Source organism: Aptenodytes patagonicus, chromosome 22 (assembly GCF_965638725.1).
Source record: "Aptenodytes patagonicus chromosome 22, bAptPat1.pri.cur, whole genome shotgun sequence".
NCBI classification, from domain to species: domain Eukaryota; kingdom Metazoa; phylum Chordata; class Aves; order Sphenisciformes; family Spheniscidae; genus Aptenodytes; species Aptenodytes patagonicus.
Window position 1 is genome coordinate 8,003,469 of NC_134970.1, and position 16,050 is coordinate 8,019,518.

Here is a 16,050-nt window from a genome sequence, read left to right on the forward strand (position 1 = left end):
AGCTGGATGATCAATGCTAACTACCACGATCCAGTACAGGATGTTACACCTCAGGCTTCAGATTTTGGGCCCAACACAAAGGACTGGATAACCTGCCTCCTGCCATTGGACTGACTGCCGTATGGCACATCCCCTGGCTTCTCAAGCTCTTCCCCAGCAGTCCTCTCCTGGCCACTCTGCTGTAGGCCGCTACATGGTCTCAGGGAACCACGTTCTGGGTCCACTCTGGCATCTCCCGTCAATGAGGATACAGAGATGCTCGCCCAGCACACTGTGCTCCTCTCCCCTCTTCTGGTCTCTCTGCATTGTCCTTTCCTCATCTCCAGCCACTGGTTTTGACCTTCAGGCAGATCTCCGCTGCTTGTAAAACTCCCCCGTCAACAAGATGACCACGTCCTCCTGATCCTTCTCAGTGTTGGGAACTTTGGTCTGGAAGCCAAAACAGAAAACACAGGAGGAAACAGGAGGAGGAGGAGGAGTTGGAGGCAACAGGAGGCATCAGGAGGCTTCACCAAGGGCAAGTCTTGCCTGACCAACCTAGTGGCCTTCTATGATGGACTGACTACATCCGTGGACGAGGGAAGAGCTACTGATGTCATCTATGTGGACTTCCGTAAGGCTTTTCACATGGTCCCCCACAACATCCTTCTCTCTAAATCGGAGAGATATGGATTTGATGGATGGACTATTCGGTGGATAAGGAATTGGCTGGATGGTCGCATCCAGAGGGTAGTGGTCAACGGCTCGATGTCCGGATGGAGATCAGTGGGACGAGTGGCGTCCCTCAGGAGCCCATATTGGGACCAGTACTGTTTAATGTCTTCGTCAATGACATAGACAGCGGGATCGAGTGCACCTTCAGCAAATTTGCAGATGACACCAAGCTGAGTGGCGCAGTTGACACACCTGAGGGATGGGATGCCATTCAGAGGGACCTGGACAAGCTTGAGAAGTGGGTCCTCGTGAACCTCATGAGGTTCAACAAGACTAAGTGGAAGGTCCTGCACCTGGGTCGGGGCAACCGCCAGTATCAATACAGGCTGGGGGATGAAGGGATGGAGAGCAGCCCTGCCGAGAAGGACTTGGGGGTACTGGTGGATGAAAAGCTGGACATGAGCCAGCAATGTGCACTCGCAGCCCAGAAAGCCAACCGTATCCTGGGCTGCATAAAAAAATAAGCGTGGCCAGCAGGTGGAGGGAAATAATTCTGCCCCTCTACTCCGCTCTGGTGAGACCCCACCTGGAGTACGGCATCCAGCTCTGGAGTCCTCAGCACAAGAAAGACAGTGACCTGCTGGAGCGGGTCCAGAGGAGGCCACAAAAATGATCAGAGGGATGGAACACCTCTGCTGTGAGGACAGACTGAGAGAGTTGGGGTTGTTCAGCCTGGAGAAGAGACGGCTCCAGGGAGACCTTATTGCGGCCTTTCAGTACTTAAAGGGGGCTTATAAGAAAGATGGGGACAGACTTTTTAACAGGGCCTGTAGCGACAGGACAAGGGGGAATGGCTTTAAACTAAAAGAGGGTAGATTCAGACTAGATATAAGGAAGAAATTTTTTGCCACGAGGGTGGTGAAACACTGGCACAGGTTTCCCAGAGAGGCTGTAGATGCCCCATCCCTGGAGACATTCAAGGTCAGGTTCAACGGGGCTTTGAGCAACCTGATCTAGCTGAAGATGTCCCTGCTCATTGCAGGGCGGTTGGACTAGATGACCTTTAAAGGTCCCTTCCAACCCAAACCACTCTGTGATTCTATGATTCTATGAAACAAGAGGAGGAGGAGGAAGAGAAAGAGGAGAAGGCCCCAGGAGGAAGACGAGGAGGAGGAGGAATAGGAGGCATAAGAGGGGGAGGCAGAGGAGGAGGAAGAAGAGGAAGAGAAAAAGGCAACAGGAAGCATCAGGAGGCAACAGGAGAAAGAGGCAAAAGGAGTCAGCTGGAAGAAACGGGAGGAGGAGGAGAAGGTGGAGGCAGTGGAAGAGGAGACAGAGGACGAGAAAGAGGAGGAAGAAGAGGAAGAAAGGGAGGCAACAGCAGGCAACAAGAGGCAAGAGGAGGAGGAGACAAAAGGAGGTAAAAGGAGGCAACAGCAGGAGGAGGCAACAGGAGACAAGAGGAGGAGGAGGAGGAGGAGGAGGAGAAGGTAACAGGAGGCCAGAGGAGGCAATAGGGGGTTCCTAGAAAGGCTGTCCAGTTCTGCAGCCCTTGGGGTGTTCCTGTCATGGGCTTCACCATCTAACACCAAGGCTAGGCTCTTTGGTCCCCCGGGTGCTGCATGTTGCAACAGTGTGGTTTTCCCTCCCGCTGTTGCTGGCATGGACCTCATAACCGGGGGTATAGCGCCTTCTCCATTAAGGACATCCCGGGCAGCCAGTCTTGCTGTCCACTCGGAAAGCCCGTCCGGAGCATTCCAGGGATGGGAGGGGTTAGAACCCTGTGTTCCTGGCAGCTGTCTAACAGCATGTAGTACTGGGAGGGGGTCAGGCTAGCAGGAGCATTCCCTGGGGGTTTTTGGAGGATCCCAAGGGGTTGCTAGGGAGATGGGGCTGGTGAGTGGGCATCCCAGGATGCTATTGAAGTTCTCATGCGAGGTTAGCAGGGTTGCTGGGTCATCCCAGAGAAGCCACTGGGGTCTCTAGGTCAGCCCAGAGGAGCTGTTGTGGTGTCTTGTGCATCTTGTGGAGGAGGAGGGGGCACTGTGGCCCTTGGCAGTTGCCCACAGGTCACCTTGGGAGACAGAGCCCCTCCATGTCGGTGTGGAGCCTGAGGGGCCCAGCCCCAGGCAGGATACTGCCGTCTCTGCCCGCTCCCAGAGGAACCCCCCTTCCAGCGTTGGACAAGGGAAGCCCGTTCCTACCCACAGGATCACACCCAAAGACCACCCTGTCCCACGAGTGCAAGAGCCGCCCAGCCTGCCGCAAGCCCCCCAGGCGCCCTTTGATGCCAAGGCCCTGGCTGCCCATCAATGGCACCGGCAGCTCTGCTGCCTGGACGGCCCACTGCACTGTGGGGGGGGCCAGGGGTCCGGGCAGGCCTGGGCTGCCCATGAGGAAACGGGCATCTTGTGCTCCCCTGCAAAAGCGGGTGGCATGGCTGGGAAGCTGCAGAGCCCCGCACCGCCCCAGCACAGCTTGGCCCTGCGCCAGCGTGGGGCACCCACTGGCCAGTGAGGTGGGACATGTGGGGCTGCGCTCCATATGCCCTGTGTCCCCATCCTGCCATGCTGGGACCCTGCTATGGGCCGTGCCGCCCAGTGCCCGCAGTGCAGCCTATGCCCCTGTGCAGGGACCTTCCTGGACCCTGCAGGCCACTGTAAGACAAGGAAGGGGCACACTTCCATTTCAAACTAGGGAAGTCAAGGCAGAATCAGCACGGGTGAGAAAAAAATGGTCTTTGTTAACCAGACGTACCCCTGGGCCCCTGACAGCACGTCTGGGCTACTGGGTTTTTCTTCCTGGCGTACGAAACAGTTGCAAGAGGAGAAACACTGACGGAAGCAGCTGTCCCATGGGGCAGGAGCAAAGCCCCCTTTCCAGCACCCTTTCTTGTTTCCCGGGTATGCCCAGGAGAGCTGGAACCCTGCCCGGCAGGCCAGGCCAGGCCAGGCAGCTGCCCGGCACGGGAGCGTGGCAGGGTTTGGGAGCCCACAGGCATGGGGTTCCGCCGCCTGTAAGGGCGGCAGCCGTCTTGCCCCAGGGGAGCCCACAGGGTCTCCCCGCCCTACTCAGCCCTGGGGAGCCCCAATGTGATGTCAGAGCCGCCGCTGTGAGGTCAGAGCTGGCTGCCTGCACAGCCCTGTGGCGCGTGGGGAAGGAGCCCACAGCTGCTGTGTGGCTGTTGCCCTGGGCAGGCGCGCTCCTGCTGGGGGGGGCGGCGTGGGGCTGCTGCCGGAGCTGTTTTTGCCTGGGCAGGCCACACTGCTGCGGCTGAGGGGGAAGAGCTGAGCGGGGAGCCTGTCTTTGCCCAGAGATGGCGAGGAGAAAGGGCCCCCAGAGAAGATGCCAAGGGGCCTCCAAAGGCTCCTTGGGGAACAAGGCTGACCAACAGCCAGCAGGGGAGGCAGCGGGGCCGAGCCGCTGCCAGACGAGTAGGTACGAAACGGGCTGCTCCTGCCCAGGGCGTCACGTTGGGGTGGTAGCACGGACGTGGTGTAACACGGTCAGTGGGGTGCGCAGCAGCATGGGGAAGCCAACAGAGGTTTGCTGAAGAAGAGCCCCGTGGCTTGCGAAGCCCCCCTTCTGTGGGGATGGGTCTCGGCTGAAAGCCTGGCTCGCTCTCCCGGCCAAAAGCCAGTGTGCAGCAGGGCCTTTTGGGGAGGCGGTAGCCTCGTGCTGCAGGGGTCGGAGCCCAGCCCTGCTGCACGGGGAGATTTTGCTGCGCGGGGAGTCCAAGCCCCTGGGACCTGGGACTGGCCCCCTTGGGACGTTGAGGCACAGTCCTGCCTGGCTGAGGGGGGCAGCTGAGCGGGGAGAAGAGGGGTCGGGAGACCATCAGCGCCCAGGGAAGAGGTGGGGGGCTGCGGTGGGGGACAGCAGCCTGTGCCCCCTCCCCGAACGGCCACTGAGAGGTGCCTGCCGAGGGGCAGGATGGCGCCAGGGGCCAGGGAGCAGGGAGGGACAGGGTGAGAATTGGGCTGTGCTGCCGGGTGGGCTTCCCGAGGCAGGGGACCGCTGCTGCCAGCTCGCTTCCTCTTCTCCCACTGTGGGCCTGTAAAGCAAAGGATGGGGAAAGGCGGGGGGAACCCCTGGAAGCAGCCCAGCTGTGCTGCCCTCTCTCGCTGCTGCTGGAACGGCCCATCCTCTGGCAAGGGCCTCCGCTCAGGCTACCTCTGCCCACCTCGGCTCCTGCAGCGTGGGGACAGTGGGCAACCGGCATTTGTCTTTTTCCTCCCACAGGAACCTCTGCATGGAGGTGGAGCTGGTGGAACTGTCTTCGATGTCAACCGCCGGCTCAGCCTCTCAAGGGCCTGCCAAGTGGCGTGACGAGGCCACAGAAATTGCAAGTAAGTTCAGCACTGCTGCTTGCTGTGAAGTCCTCTGGGGTGAACTTGGAGAGCTGCGCTGTGCCAGAGCTCTGGCCAAATGTCACAAGTGGCAGGAGAAGTGCAGGCTGCCCTGCTCTTTGGCCCAGGGAGGGAGAGTGTGTAGGACTCGGTGCCCGCCTCCCCACAGGGAGCTGAAACATGTGTGGCTGGGCATCCTGGAGAAGAGACCTCAAGAGACGGGCCTAACTTTTCTCTCGTTTCTTTGCCCAGGGACAGTCTTCAGCCTTACTTGCCATCTGGCAGGTGCCCTTGTCTCTCTGTGGAGACATCTGCTGAGCACGTGCATCTTCGCCGTGTACGTACTACTTGTTTCTGCTGTGGACAGGGGGGAGAAAGGGGATGTGTGAGGGCCGGTGCAAGCAAAGGGGAGAGCAGAGGGTGTTCCCCAGCCAGCAGCAGGGGGCTCCCACTCGGGCACCAAAGCTCGGGCGCTGCTCGTGCTGTGGCCATTCTCAGGGAGAGCCAAGAGCAAAGCCCCTCGGAAGTCTCACTCCCACGCATTTGCCGGAGCCCCAGACTTTGGCTGCGGTAGGACAAACTGCCACGTAGCCAGACGCTCGGGTGCAGAGCCAAGCCTCCGCAGGGGAAGGGTTTCCCCCGGCTCTGGCAAGGGAGAGTCTGGAGGTGCAGGTCTGGGAGGGCTCTGGGAGGAAAGCCAGACAAGGCTCCTGCGCTTCCCAGCTGTGCGGAAAAACACCCCCAAGAGAGATCTGTGTGATGGCAAGTGAGAACAGGCCTGCTTTCTCAGCCAAAGAGAGAGCAAGGTCCACACCAGAAAGACTGCTGAAAAGCAGTCTTCATTTGCTCGACCTCTTGGCTTCCCTGGATAGTTTTCATTCCCTTTTGGAAGGTGCTCCTGGAGCCCTTCCTTTGGGGAAGATCTGCCGGCAGTGTTGAATGGCGTGGACAGAAATCGTGTTCCTCCTGTGTGCTGCTCTGTCAGCTCTCTGTCAGCAGCAGGCTTCCAAAACGGTGGCTTTCTGGCCTGAAAAGGGAAATCCACCCGTGAAAGGGTTTGCCCACGACTTGGTTCGTTGACAGCCACAGGACTCCCTCTTTTTCAGGCAAAAGATGGCCCTCCAGAAGAAGAGGTTCTTGAAAGTCGTCTTCTTGTTGCTCCCAGTGGCTCTTGGTGAGTTTTCGTGAGCAAACATCTGAGGGCGACAGCCTGGCTGTGCTGGATGCCAGCTTTCAGCTGGCCAGCTTTCCTTTTGGGCCAGTATGTGCGGAAACTCCCGTGGCCCAAGTGCTTCCCGAGTATGTCCTTGAGTGGGACTGGCTTTCGGACTAGCAGTAAGACTGGTAGTCTCCCAGCCATGCTGCTGCTCTGGCCACTGGACCAAATGGCTTGCGTAGTCTGCAAGTCTGCGAGCGAAGGGCGTAGGTATTTCCAAGCCTGAACTGGGGATTCCCAGGGGGGAGGGGCCGTGCAGGGGGACCGATGGAGAGGTACCTCTCCTAGCCCATGCAGCCTGGTCTCGGTGCTCACTGAAGCAGTGAGGGGAAATGGGGAATAGCTCTGGGGCAGCGAGCACACCTGAAGATCACGGCTGCGCAGTCCCCTCAAGCCGGGGCTGATGGCTCCCGGTCGGAGGCGCGTCCTCTCTCTGCGCCCCCACGTTCCCCACCTCCTCAGCTAACCTGCTGCCCCACCCCCAAGGCAACAGGGAGGAGACAACGCGACTGCAGGGATCGCTAGCAACCCCAGTAAAATAACTGTCTCTTGGTGATGTGAATTGCAGCTGGTGTTTACTGCGGGACCTCGCTGCCAGCGTGGACAATGCCGGCAAAGGGACTGAGAGAGGTCGGTGACTCTTGTGGGACAGGCACCTCCGGCAACGGAGCGTGGCTGACAGTGGCTGGATAAATCACGGGCTCTTCTGCTTCCACGCAGGGTGACCCAAAGAAGCAGCAGCTTTTGCCGTCTCTTCCTAGGGAACCCTCTCCTGGGAAGCCCCGGCGGCTCTGGTAGCGGATGCTCTAATGGAGCGTTTTTCCCTTTCAGGAGCTGACAAGGGTGTCTGCAGCAGACCTCAAGACCCTGCGGTAAGAGATGTTTCCTGAGCTGGAATTGGTTCGGTGCAGAAGCCTCAGCCGACCTCGTGCTACCTGCACTCGTTTTCCTAACAGCCAGGGCTCCCGTACTTCCCTCCTGCCTTTGCCTTTTGCTCAACCTGGTGCGGAAGGGAAGCACTCGCAAAGCAGGGAAAGCACATGTGTCTCTCCTCCTTGCTGAGCTCAGGTGCTCCCCAGAGGGGATGGGCCGCTCTCTGACAAGATCTGCTTTCCTGTTCCTGCAGGCACTCGAGCGCTTTGTTGGCGGAGCAAACCCAAAAGATGCAGCTTCTGCTGGAGGAGGTGGCTCAACTGAGGGCGGAGCTCAGCAGTGTGAAGGTGATCCTGCATTTTGGGGAAGGAGGCTTGGCTGGGCAGAACCCCCGAGAAAGCACTCCTTGGGGTTGTTGGTGGGGCCGGACTGCTGACCGCCGCAACCCAGCCTTTGCCCCAGGGGCTTGCTGGCTCAGCTTCTGCGCTGCACAGGCCCTCCTCCAGCCCCAGTTTAACCGAGCTGCTTCAGGCAGCGGAGGACTCCCGACAGCCTTCCCTTGGCATGCCGACACCTCTGGCTGCTCTGGCCAGGCCCCTGAGGCAGTGGTGAGACCCAGGCACGCTCACGGCGCCAGCCATCGCTGGCAGGGCCTGAGCCCATCTCCCAGCTGACCTGGAGAGCGTGGAAGGTGGGGAGGAGGGTGTGGGGACCCTCGTCAACCCACCTCGGGGACATGGTCGTGGCCGTGGACACAGATACGGTTCCTCAGTCCTCACGGCTCACGTCAGCAGCAGAGAGTCTTGCAGCTCTGTGGACTTGAGACTGGGCTTGCCTTGCATTTCTGACACTGACCCTTTGCCTCTGCGGACGCTAGTAGCCATGCCGAACTGCCCGCTGATGTGATCCTTTTCTGTGTTTGTTTATGGCATGCCCAGGAAGTTCAGAAAGTGAACCAGGCGGCGTCCGAGATGGCTTCGGAAGTCTACGTCCAGATGTCTGACTGGGCCCTGAAAAGCTCTGGTATGGACACAAGCAGCCCAGTCTCCTTGGCCTGCGCTTGTCTGTAGCACTCCCCAAAGGAGCCTGCGCTCCAGGCGCTGCTCTCCAAAGTGGGGGAGCTTAAACGCTTCATGGGGTCCAAGAGCAAGGCTGTGGCAGAGTGGCGCTCTCAGACTCCCTCCCAGTCCTGCCCTTGGCCTTCGCAGGGCTGCCTCTGGCACTGCCCCCGCACGTGTTCCTGTGCTGATGGAGGGGCTCTCTTCCTCTCCACTGCATTTGAAAAGGGAATGGCTGGGCCGTCCTTTGCTGCCCATGCAGCAAGCCCTCAGCTTCGGTCTGCTGTCATTCACATGGGTGCCTGCTGTCTCCGAGAACCCTCAGACCTTCTCCTCGTGGCACTGTGAGAGAAGCAGCCACCAGGCACGTGGCTGCCATCATTCCCCTGAACAGCTGGGCACCCCCACCAGCGTGGTGATGAGGACAGGACTGACAGACGTGGAGCTGGCCCGCAACATCAGAAATAGTGTCTGAGCACCAAGTCCTCCTAGTCTGTGGCCTCTTGCAGTCACGTGCTCTCCCTTCCTTACAGGTGCCACCATCGACGTGCAGAGAACTTCCGAGACCTACAGCTGCAAAGAGAATTGGGGCTGCAGGGTTTTATGGTTCTTTCGCACTGCCAACCCTCCTGATACTATTTTGCAGGTATCGTAGCAGAAATCATCGGTGCCGGTTTCCTTCCTTCCTTCCTGTGAAGTTAGGGGCTGACCTCAGGGGCTCTCCCCTCAGTCCAGTGGTACTGCTCAAGCCCGCAGTGTTGATCAGGTTCCTGAAACCAAAGCTCTAACACAGGGCTGGGCTTGCTAGAAATCAGTGGTTCCCCTCAGGAGGGGAACGGAGCTGAGCTGAGCCGAGCCGCTGCATCTTGCCCACAGTCCTCTGCCACAGCTGGGTGAAAGACTTTCTCCCTGGTGACCCCGTTTCCGCGCTCATCCCTAACAGCACCTTTTTGGGGGTGGGAGGCGGGAGCCGGGGGTGTGCCCTGCAGAGCCACTGGGCAGAGACGTGTTTCTGCTAGGCCCCTGACTAGGATGGTTTCATAACCGCTATTCTCCTCTGCTCCGTAATACTGAGAGCCCCCTTTGTCAGGCAGGGAAGAAGGCCTCCTGCTTCTGTCCATTTCCTCACACGCGCCTCATTTTCGAGGCACCACAGACACACCGGCGCCTACGCTTCAAGCTGCATGGGCAGTTGTGTTGGCCCCAACACTCCCTCACACTTCATTGCTCTCGCGTTCTGGTTGCAGCCGGATGTTTCCCCAGGAAACTGCTGGCCTTTACAAGGGCATCAGGGCCAGGTGGTCATCAGGTTGCCAGCACAAGTCCATCTCACTGCCGTCACTGTGCAGCACATTGCCAAAGAAGTCTCTCCATCTGGGACCGTCATCAGCGCCCCCAGAGACGTCGCTGTCTTTGTAAGTCTCTGCTGGGCGCTTCTGGCGGGGATCTGGCCCGGGGGAAAAGCCGTGACAGGGTCTTGCTCGCTTTTGTGCATCCTCTGAGGTTTGTGCCCTGCTCTCTCCTGAGCACTGCGGTGCGCTAGCAGGGTACTTGAAGGGCTCTAGAGGTTTCATCCCTCTTAAGGCTTGTTCTGACCAAGCACCTCAGGGTTCTTGACCAAAACTCAAGGCGGAGACTCAGCTCCACCGTAACCAGTGCTAGACTGCTGCTAGAGCCCCAGGAGAGGGTGGGTAGATAACAGGGCTGATGCAGCGCGTACGTTGCCTCTTTGTCGGGACGAGTCTGAGCTGCTCTCCTTGTGCTTTGCCCCTGAGGGAGTAGACGCGGACGGAGAAGAGGAGACTCTCCTTGGGACATTCACGTACAACGTGGCGAAAGAGCTCATTCAGACCTTCCCTCTGAAGGTACGGTCCACGCGCGGGGGCAAGATGCCAGGGAGCCAAAGAGGTTTGCCTGCAAGTCCATGGCAGGAAGAGCGTGAATGCTTTCTCCCTGGGCAGAGGGGCCCAGACCACCGCCGAGAGAGACCTGGCGGGCTTGGGAGGGCTGAGTAGCACACGGTGGTGGTAGCAAAAGGATAGCGAGGGCAGGGTCAGGCCCGTGGGAGCACAAGTCCCGAGAGATTCCCCGGCTGGACCCACTGCCTTCAGCAGAGCCAGCTGCACACGCAGCCACTCCACCCGAGCAATGTCTTTGTGCCGTGGAGAAACAGGGACGCCTGGCGGCGAAAGCCATTGGGCAGCACCGTCGCTCCATCCTGTGGCCTGCTGGCAGGCTGGCCAGCGTCCTCTCCTCCCAACATCGCATGCCCCTTCTCTCCTGGTGCTCTCACACCTGCCAGGAGGAAAGCAGGCAGAGCAGACAGCGGGAGCTCGGTGGGGTTGCACACCAGCTGCCCCACGCATAGGAGCACCTCCCCGGCCTCTCTGTCAGCACAGAGCAAGCAACAGAGGGAAGGGGCAGAGGGCAGGGAGACTGAGCCCCAGCCGGGCCGGCATGCAGAGGATGCCAGGTGCCTTCCCCCTTCCCATGTCCCCAGCCTCCCCAGCAGACCCACTACCAGCAGCGAGCCTCAGATTTCCACAGCCGCTCCCACCCACTTTCAGGAGCTTGTTCCTCAGCAGGAGCAGGACTGGCAGGGGGAGAAACATTGATTGCATTGTCGCTCATAACACCCCCCGTTTCCTTTTCCCTCTTTCCTTCACAGAACGCGCCGCTTCCCAGAGCCTTTTCATACGTCAAACTTCTTGTGAAGAGCAACTGGGGAAACCCAGCGTACACCTGCATTTATCGAGTGCAGGTTCATGGGAAGATGGCAAACCAGAAAGCCTGGACTGAAACCAGAGGAAAAGAAGAGGGACAAACATAATAAAGAAGAAAAAGCGTGTGTGTGGGGAAAGATGTGGCAATTCGGATCGGTGTAGAGGATTGGTCTCCAAAGTGGGGTGCGCAAGAAGATCCATTGAGGGGAGGCCGGGCGCATGTGGAAAATGTTAGAACTTCTACTTAATTTTTTCTTAAAAATGAGGGAGATAGTAAGCGTTCCTAAGATTTAATCTAGAGAGGAGAGGCCCAGCCTGGCACCGCTCCTTCTCCCGCCGCCCCGGGAGGCTCCGCAAGTGGCACCAGCCTAGGGCACGCAGAAGGGCCCGGCTTCAGTTTACAACAGGGAGACTGCCACCCGCCGCCACAGCAGGCGCCGCAGGAGCTTTCCCAGGAGCCCGCCCACCTTCTTCCTGGCTTCTCAGCCAATGGCGCCCGCCAGGCGGTGACAGGCAGGGCCTCCCGCCAGCCACTGCAGCGCCCTTCTCTGGCCCCGCCCCACTGCTACCCCGCTGCCACGGCAACTGGGCAGCCTGCAGGCGCGGGTTGCGGGGCGAGCAACAAGCCTTGGGACAACTCTTTGGGGCTCCCAGGGCCGGGGGTGGGGAGCTCCTCCCTTACTTTCCCGATAGTGGGGCCGGAGGAGCAGATGGAACAATTTGGCCTGGCACCTTCCCAGCACCCAGGCTGTCGGTTTGTCGGTTAACCCGTAGTTTCTGTAAAACGGGTGTGGGGAGCCTGTCTGACTGGCCTGTCGGAAACCCCATGCCTCACCCCAGGAATGTCCCCGTCCTAGATCTTGCTACTCTCTGTTGGGAGGTCCTTTTGTGTCACACTGATTAGTGTCGACGGGGAATTTTCACCCCTTGTTATTCTGACCTCCCCTTGGCATTTGGACGACCCTGACCCGTCTTTCCTTTTGACGGACCAGCGTCTCTGGGGTTCCCAGGAAGGCTGGCCAGTTCTGCAGCCCTTGGGGTGTTCCTCCACCATCTAACACTAAGGCTAGGCTCTTTGGTCCCCCGGGTGCTGCATGTTGCAACACTGTGGTTTTCCCTCCCGCTGTTGCTGTCATGGACCTCATAACCGGGGTATAGCATCTTCTCCATTAAGGACATCCCGGGCAGCCAGACTGTCGCGGAGGCTCATGTCATCCAATTAGGCGGGTGATAGATTGAAAAATAAACTTTATTTTAACCAAAATTGTTTAGCAGAAAACTAACTAGAAATGAGGCGTCAACACTCCGACAACATCAGTAAACCACAGGTTCAGGATGGCGTAGGAGGGATTAATACTGCACAGCCGGCTTTAGAAATGCGGATCCAAAATGTGCACAATCACTCAGCTATAAGATGAGGGCTCTCAACCTCGAGGAGTTTCCTTGGGTGGCGTCCCGACCCAAGGGGAGAGTCCCTGACTGCAGACCCGCTGCTCCGAGGAGGACCGGCTCAACTTGCCCTCCGGCGGGGCTCCATTTATACCCTAGTCGAATCTGATCTGTGGTCAATTCGAATTGGCTGAGGGCCTTAACCTTCCTACTCCTCACCCGAGGTGTATATGATGGTCTTAATGCCCCCAGTCTTTGTCAGGGCAGGTGCACCAGCCACAGCCCCGTCCAACCTCAATGATTCTGTGAAATCCAGACACAGAGATCTACTTTGGAATCACCATGAGAAGTTTAGTTACCAAACAAACCGATGGGAAAGATGTGTGGTAATACTCATGTGCGCGCACACCACGTGCAATTCCGTGAGACTTTAAAGCACTTTGAAAACAGCAAGCTCAAATGGGTTTTGCCGTCAGCCTCAAGCCGAGAGGCAGCATTCATCAGCCAACGCAGAGGAACAGGCTGGGAGTCAGCTAGAAAACTGTTCCCAGTTCTTCCTTTGTCATCCCTGGCTCAGGTGTGCAAGCCTGTGCACTGCTTTGCCTAGTTGCCGAGTTCTCATCCCGCTGCGATTCCACAGATAATGTGAACACAAAGGAGTTAAACAGGAAGACCTCTAGTTAATGGCATGGGAACCTGAAAGCTTATGACAACTTTTCTCCAAATATGGGCAATGCTGCTTAGATTCTGTCACCTAAGGAAGAGAAGGAAGAAGACAAATGGGGCAAAGGATTACACAGGAATGAAATATCAGGAAGGTACAAGAGACATTAAAAATATTGATAGGGGCCCTGGAAGACTACGTTGTAGTCAACTGACCTGTCCATACCCGACCGTGGGCATGAGGTCGCTGCTCCGACTTCCACTCTTCTCCCCTTCCCTGTCTCTTCCGCTGCAGTACTTTCTGACATTTCATTTCTTCTCTTGACCTTCAGGACATTGCAAACTCGGTATTGACTAAATTTGATTTTGACCTTTCTGTTTTAGAACAAAATTCAGAGTCAATTACATTCCTATTTCGCAAAATTGTTCACGTTTATACAACGAAAACCAAAAAATGATTCAGGAGTAAGAGAGTAGCTTCCTTCTTCAAACAGAAGAGAGGCACTGAGAGGCCATCCAGAGAATTATGCTCAACAGTTTTAAACAAAAAGTACTGCTTTCCAGGACATCCTATTTGCTCCATCTTCAGAGGAGGGCCTAGGAATGTAATTAGCAGGAATGTAATGCTAGCAGACATAGAAGAAATTCTTTTGGGGAATTTGGACGTGACATCTTCACTAATTCACTCCCTCTTCAGACACTTACCCATACTGAAAACAAACCCACCCTGAGCTCTCATTAAACAAAAACTTTCCAAATAAGCTTAACTTTGTTGTTTATGACATATACAGTACCTAGGAAACTACTTAATTATTCAGAAATATCGACCTCATACAGACTCTCACAGTGAAGAAACCATTGGACAGCTCAGCTCAGACTTGCAGAAAATACATCTAACTGAAGCCGGCAGGGCTGTCGGGTCCTGAGGCAGGACCTCATTCAAAGTCCACTGGGATTGACAGGAAGATTTCTCGCAATTTGGAGGGTTCTAGGTGAGAATTCAGTGCCACTTTACATTGCCTGACTGACACCTAGAAACAGGAGAACTGTAGCATTGCCTATATAGATACATTCTGCTTCTCCAGACTATTTTGAATATAAATTTACAAAAAAAAATCCAAAACAACAAAACAGAAACACACACACAACTTACAAGCTCGTAACTGCCCTTGTTTACGTCTTTACCTGTAACAGAGGTATTATAAAATTTGGTGAATATTTAGACTGGACTTTCTTTAACCAACTTAAAAGTACACTTTTGCATTGCACCTCACCTTCTGAGAACAAGATAAACTACTTAGAAACAATGCTGGACTTGCATATGCTATGCTGAAATTGAAAAACAGCAAATACAGCTCTTTCAGAACTAGAATTCCTGGCTATGAATACCACATGTCGATGGGACGGGGACAATTGCTTTTCTTGAAGGAGACGAAGGAGTCTTCAGAAGAGAAGGAACCGAAGAACTGTGAGCATCACTCTGTGTTTTGGGCACCAGGTGGAAGATGCAAGGACATCTGGAGCATAGCCTCCAGCAGAGAATATTGGCCAGCTAACCTCTGACGCATGGGATCAATACGTATTTTCCTGGAGAAAAATCCCTGCCAACAGAAACTCGAAACATCAGTGCCTGAAAGTAACAGGACGTTATGCTGTGCATAATTTTAGAATAGCAACGCTGTACAACTATCTGGGGAGGGCAATTAAATACTGGAGCAAGGCGTACAGGACAGTGAGTGAATTCTCCACGTTTAGAAGTTTTTACATCCAAACATGGTATGTTTGATAGGGGACGCTACACGCAAGCAAATGGGTGAGACTAAGAAATGAATCGTGGTCCCTTTTATAAAGGAGACCAGACTAAGCAGTCGTAAGAAAAAACAGCAACTTTTCTCAGGGACCAATAATCGGAACAGGAAATAGTAAGAACAAACACTCAGTTTTCACAACAGAGGAGGTTAAATGTAGAGTCCCACAGGGGTCTCAGCTGGGGCCTGAGGCTGTTCAGGGAATTCACAGAAAACCTGGAAAATGAGACACTAGTGAGGTGAGAACATTTGCCAATTATACGAAAGACGTTACTACCATTACTACCAGTGTTACAATCAGTATTTAGAAAAACAAATGCATTCTTTCTTTAGGAAAACAGAAACAAAGAGCGTGAAGTTCAATGTCAACAAACGTAGTCGAGCACAAGGAAGAAAAACATGCATTCCATATGCATGTGCTGGCTCCAGCCTAGCTACTGACATGAAAGAATGAAGGTTGGGAGCCACTGGGCATTGCTTCATAAAAATACTAGCTGAAGAATCAGCAATGGCTGAAAAGGCAAAGAGAGATTCAGGACACTGTAGAAAAGCAATACAGGACAAAAGAGAACGCATTGTTCTGCTCTATTTCAAATCCACCGTACAGCCATACTGCACGCAGTTTTGCTCCCTCTAATTCAAAGATACAGTAGATGAAGGGAAAGTGAAAAGCAAGATACAGATCACAGATGTTTCCAGAAATCATCCAAACGTAACCATAGTGACTTACCACAAGATACGTTTTGCTGAAATGAGTTGAGTTCTCGATACACAGTGCAAATGTGTAAGGCACAAGATGGACATTCTCATGTTTCAATCTCATCTTTAATACTCTCTCCCATTTACTCAAACCTGAGAACAACGATAAGACTTAAGAACAAAGCACTGACATTTCAAAGGAGCAGGAGTCCTGACAACGTCTTCTTGTAAAGCTTCAAAAGTCACACCACACTGAACAGATGTATAAGGGAGCAAATACAACCTGTCGGTGTGAACTTTGTGAAAAAACACTAGTAACGCATTACAAGAAACACTCAGCCAGGTGACACTCTCCCATCAGTCACGTGTATTAATAGTGTTGTGTTTCCTTGACTGCATTTGCCTTCAGTCCCGACATCCTCCCACAAGAAACAACGTGCCAGGCTCTTCCAACCCGAGGAAGAAAACCTCATCAGCTTTCCTAACCAAAAAGTAATTCTTCTAAAAATTATTTTTAAAGTTGAAAAGGACTAGGATTCGTAGGAGTAGCATCAGTACATTTACCTCACAGTTCAAAATGGGAGGAAAAAACATAATTGACATGACAACCGCCACAGT

At 55.2% G+C, this 16,050-nt stretch overlaps 1 protein-coding gene across 1 annotated transcript; it reads left to right on the forward strand.

Moving 5' to 3' along the window:
• Positions 1 to 5,211: 5,211 nt before the first annotated feature.
• LOC143170227 (sperm-associated antigen 4 protein-like) lies at positions 5,212 to 10,949 on the forward strand. Its single transcript, XM_076358325.1, has 10 exons — positions 5,212 to 5,340; positions 6,110 to 6,177; positions 6,788 to 6,849; positions 7,051 to 7,091; positions 7,346 to 7,439; positions 8,031 to 8,115; positions 8,684 to 8,796; positions 9,398 to 9,565; positions 9,926 to 10,058; positions 10,819 to 10,949. The coding sequence occupies exons 2-10, from the start codon at positions 6,117 to 6,119 to the stop codon at positions 10,947 to 10,949; spliced, it is 888 nt and encodes a 295-aa protein (XP_076214440.1). The 5' UTR covers positions 5,212 to 5,340; positions 6,110 to 6,116.
• The last annotated feature ends 5,101 nt before the right edge of the window (positions 10,950 to 16,050 follow it).

Bases quoted from the DNA above. Each gene is read 5' to 3' on its own strand.
- LOC143170227 (XM_076358325.1), top strand. From the start codon at position 6,117: ATGGCCCTCCAGAAGAAGAGGTTCTTGAAAGTCGTCTTCTTGTTGCTC. The intron at 7,092-7,345 runs GTAAGAGATGTT...CTGTTCCTGCAG, and splicing joins GCAGACCTCAAGACCCTGCG to GCACTCGAGCGCTTTGTTGG. The intron at 7,440-8,030 runs GTGATCCTGCAT...TGGCATGCCCAG, and splicing joins CGGAGCTCAGCAGTGTGAAG to GAAGTTCAGAAAGTGAACCA.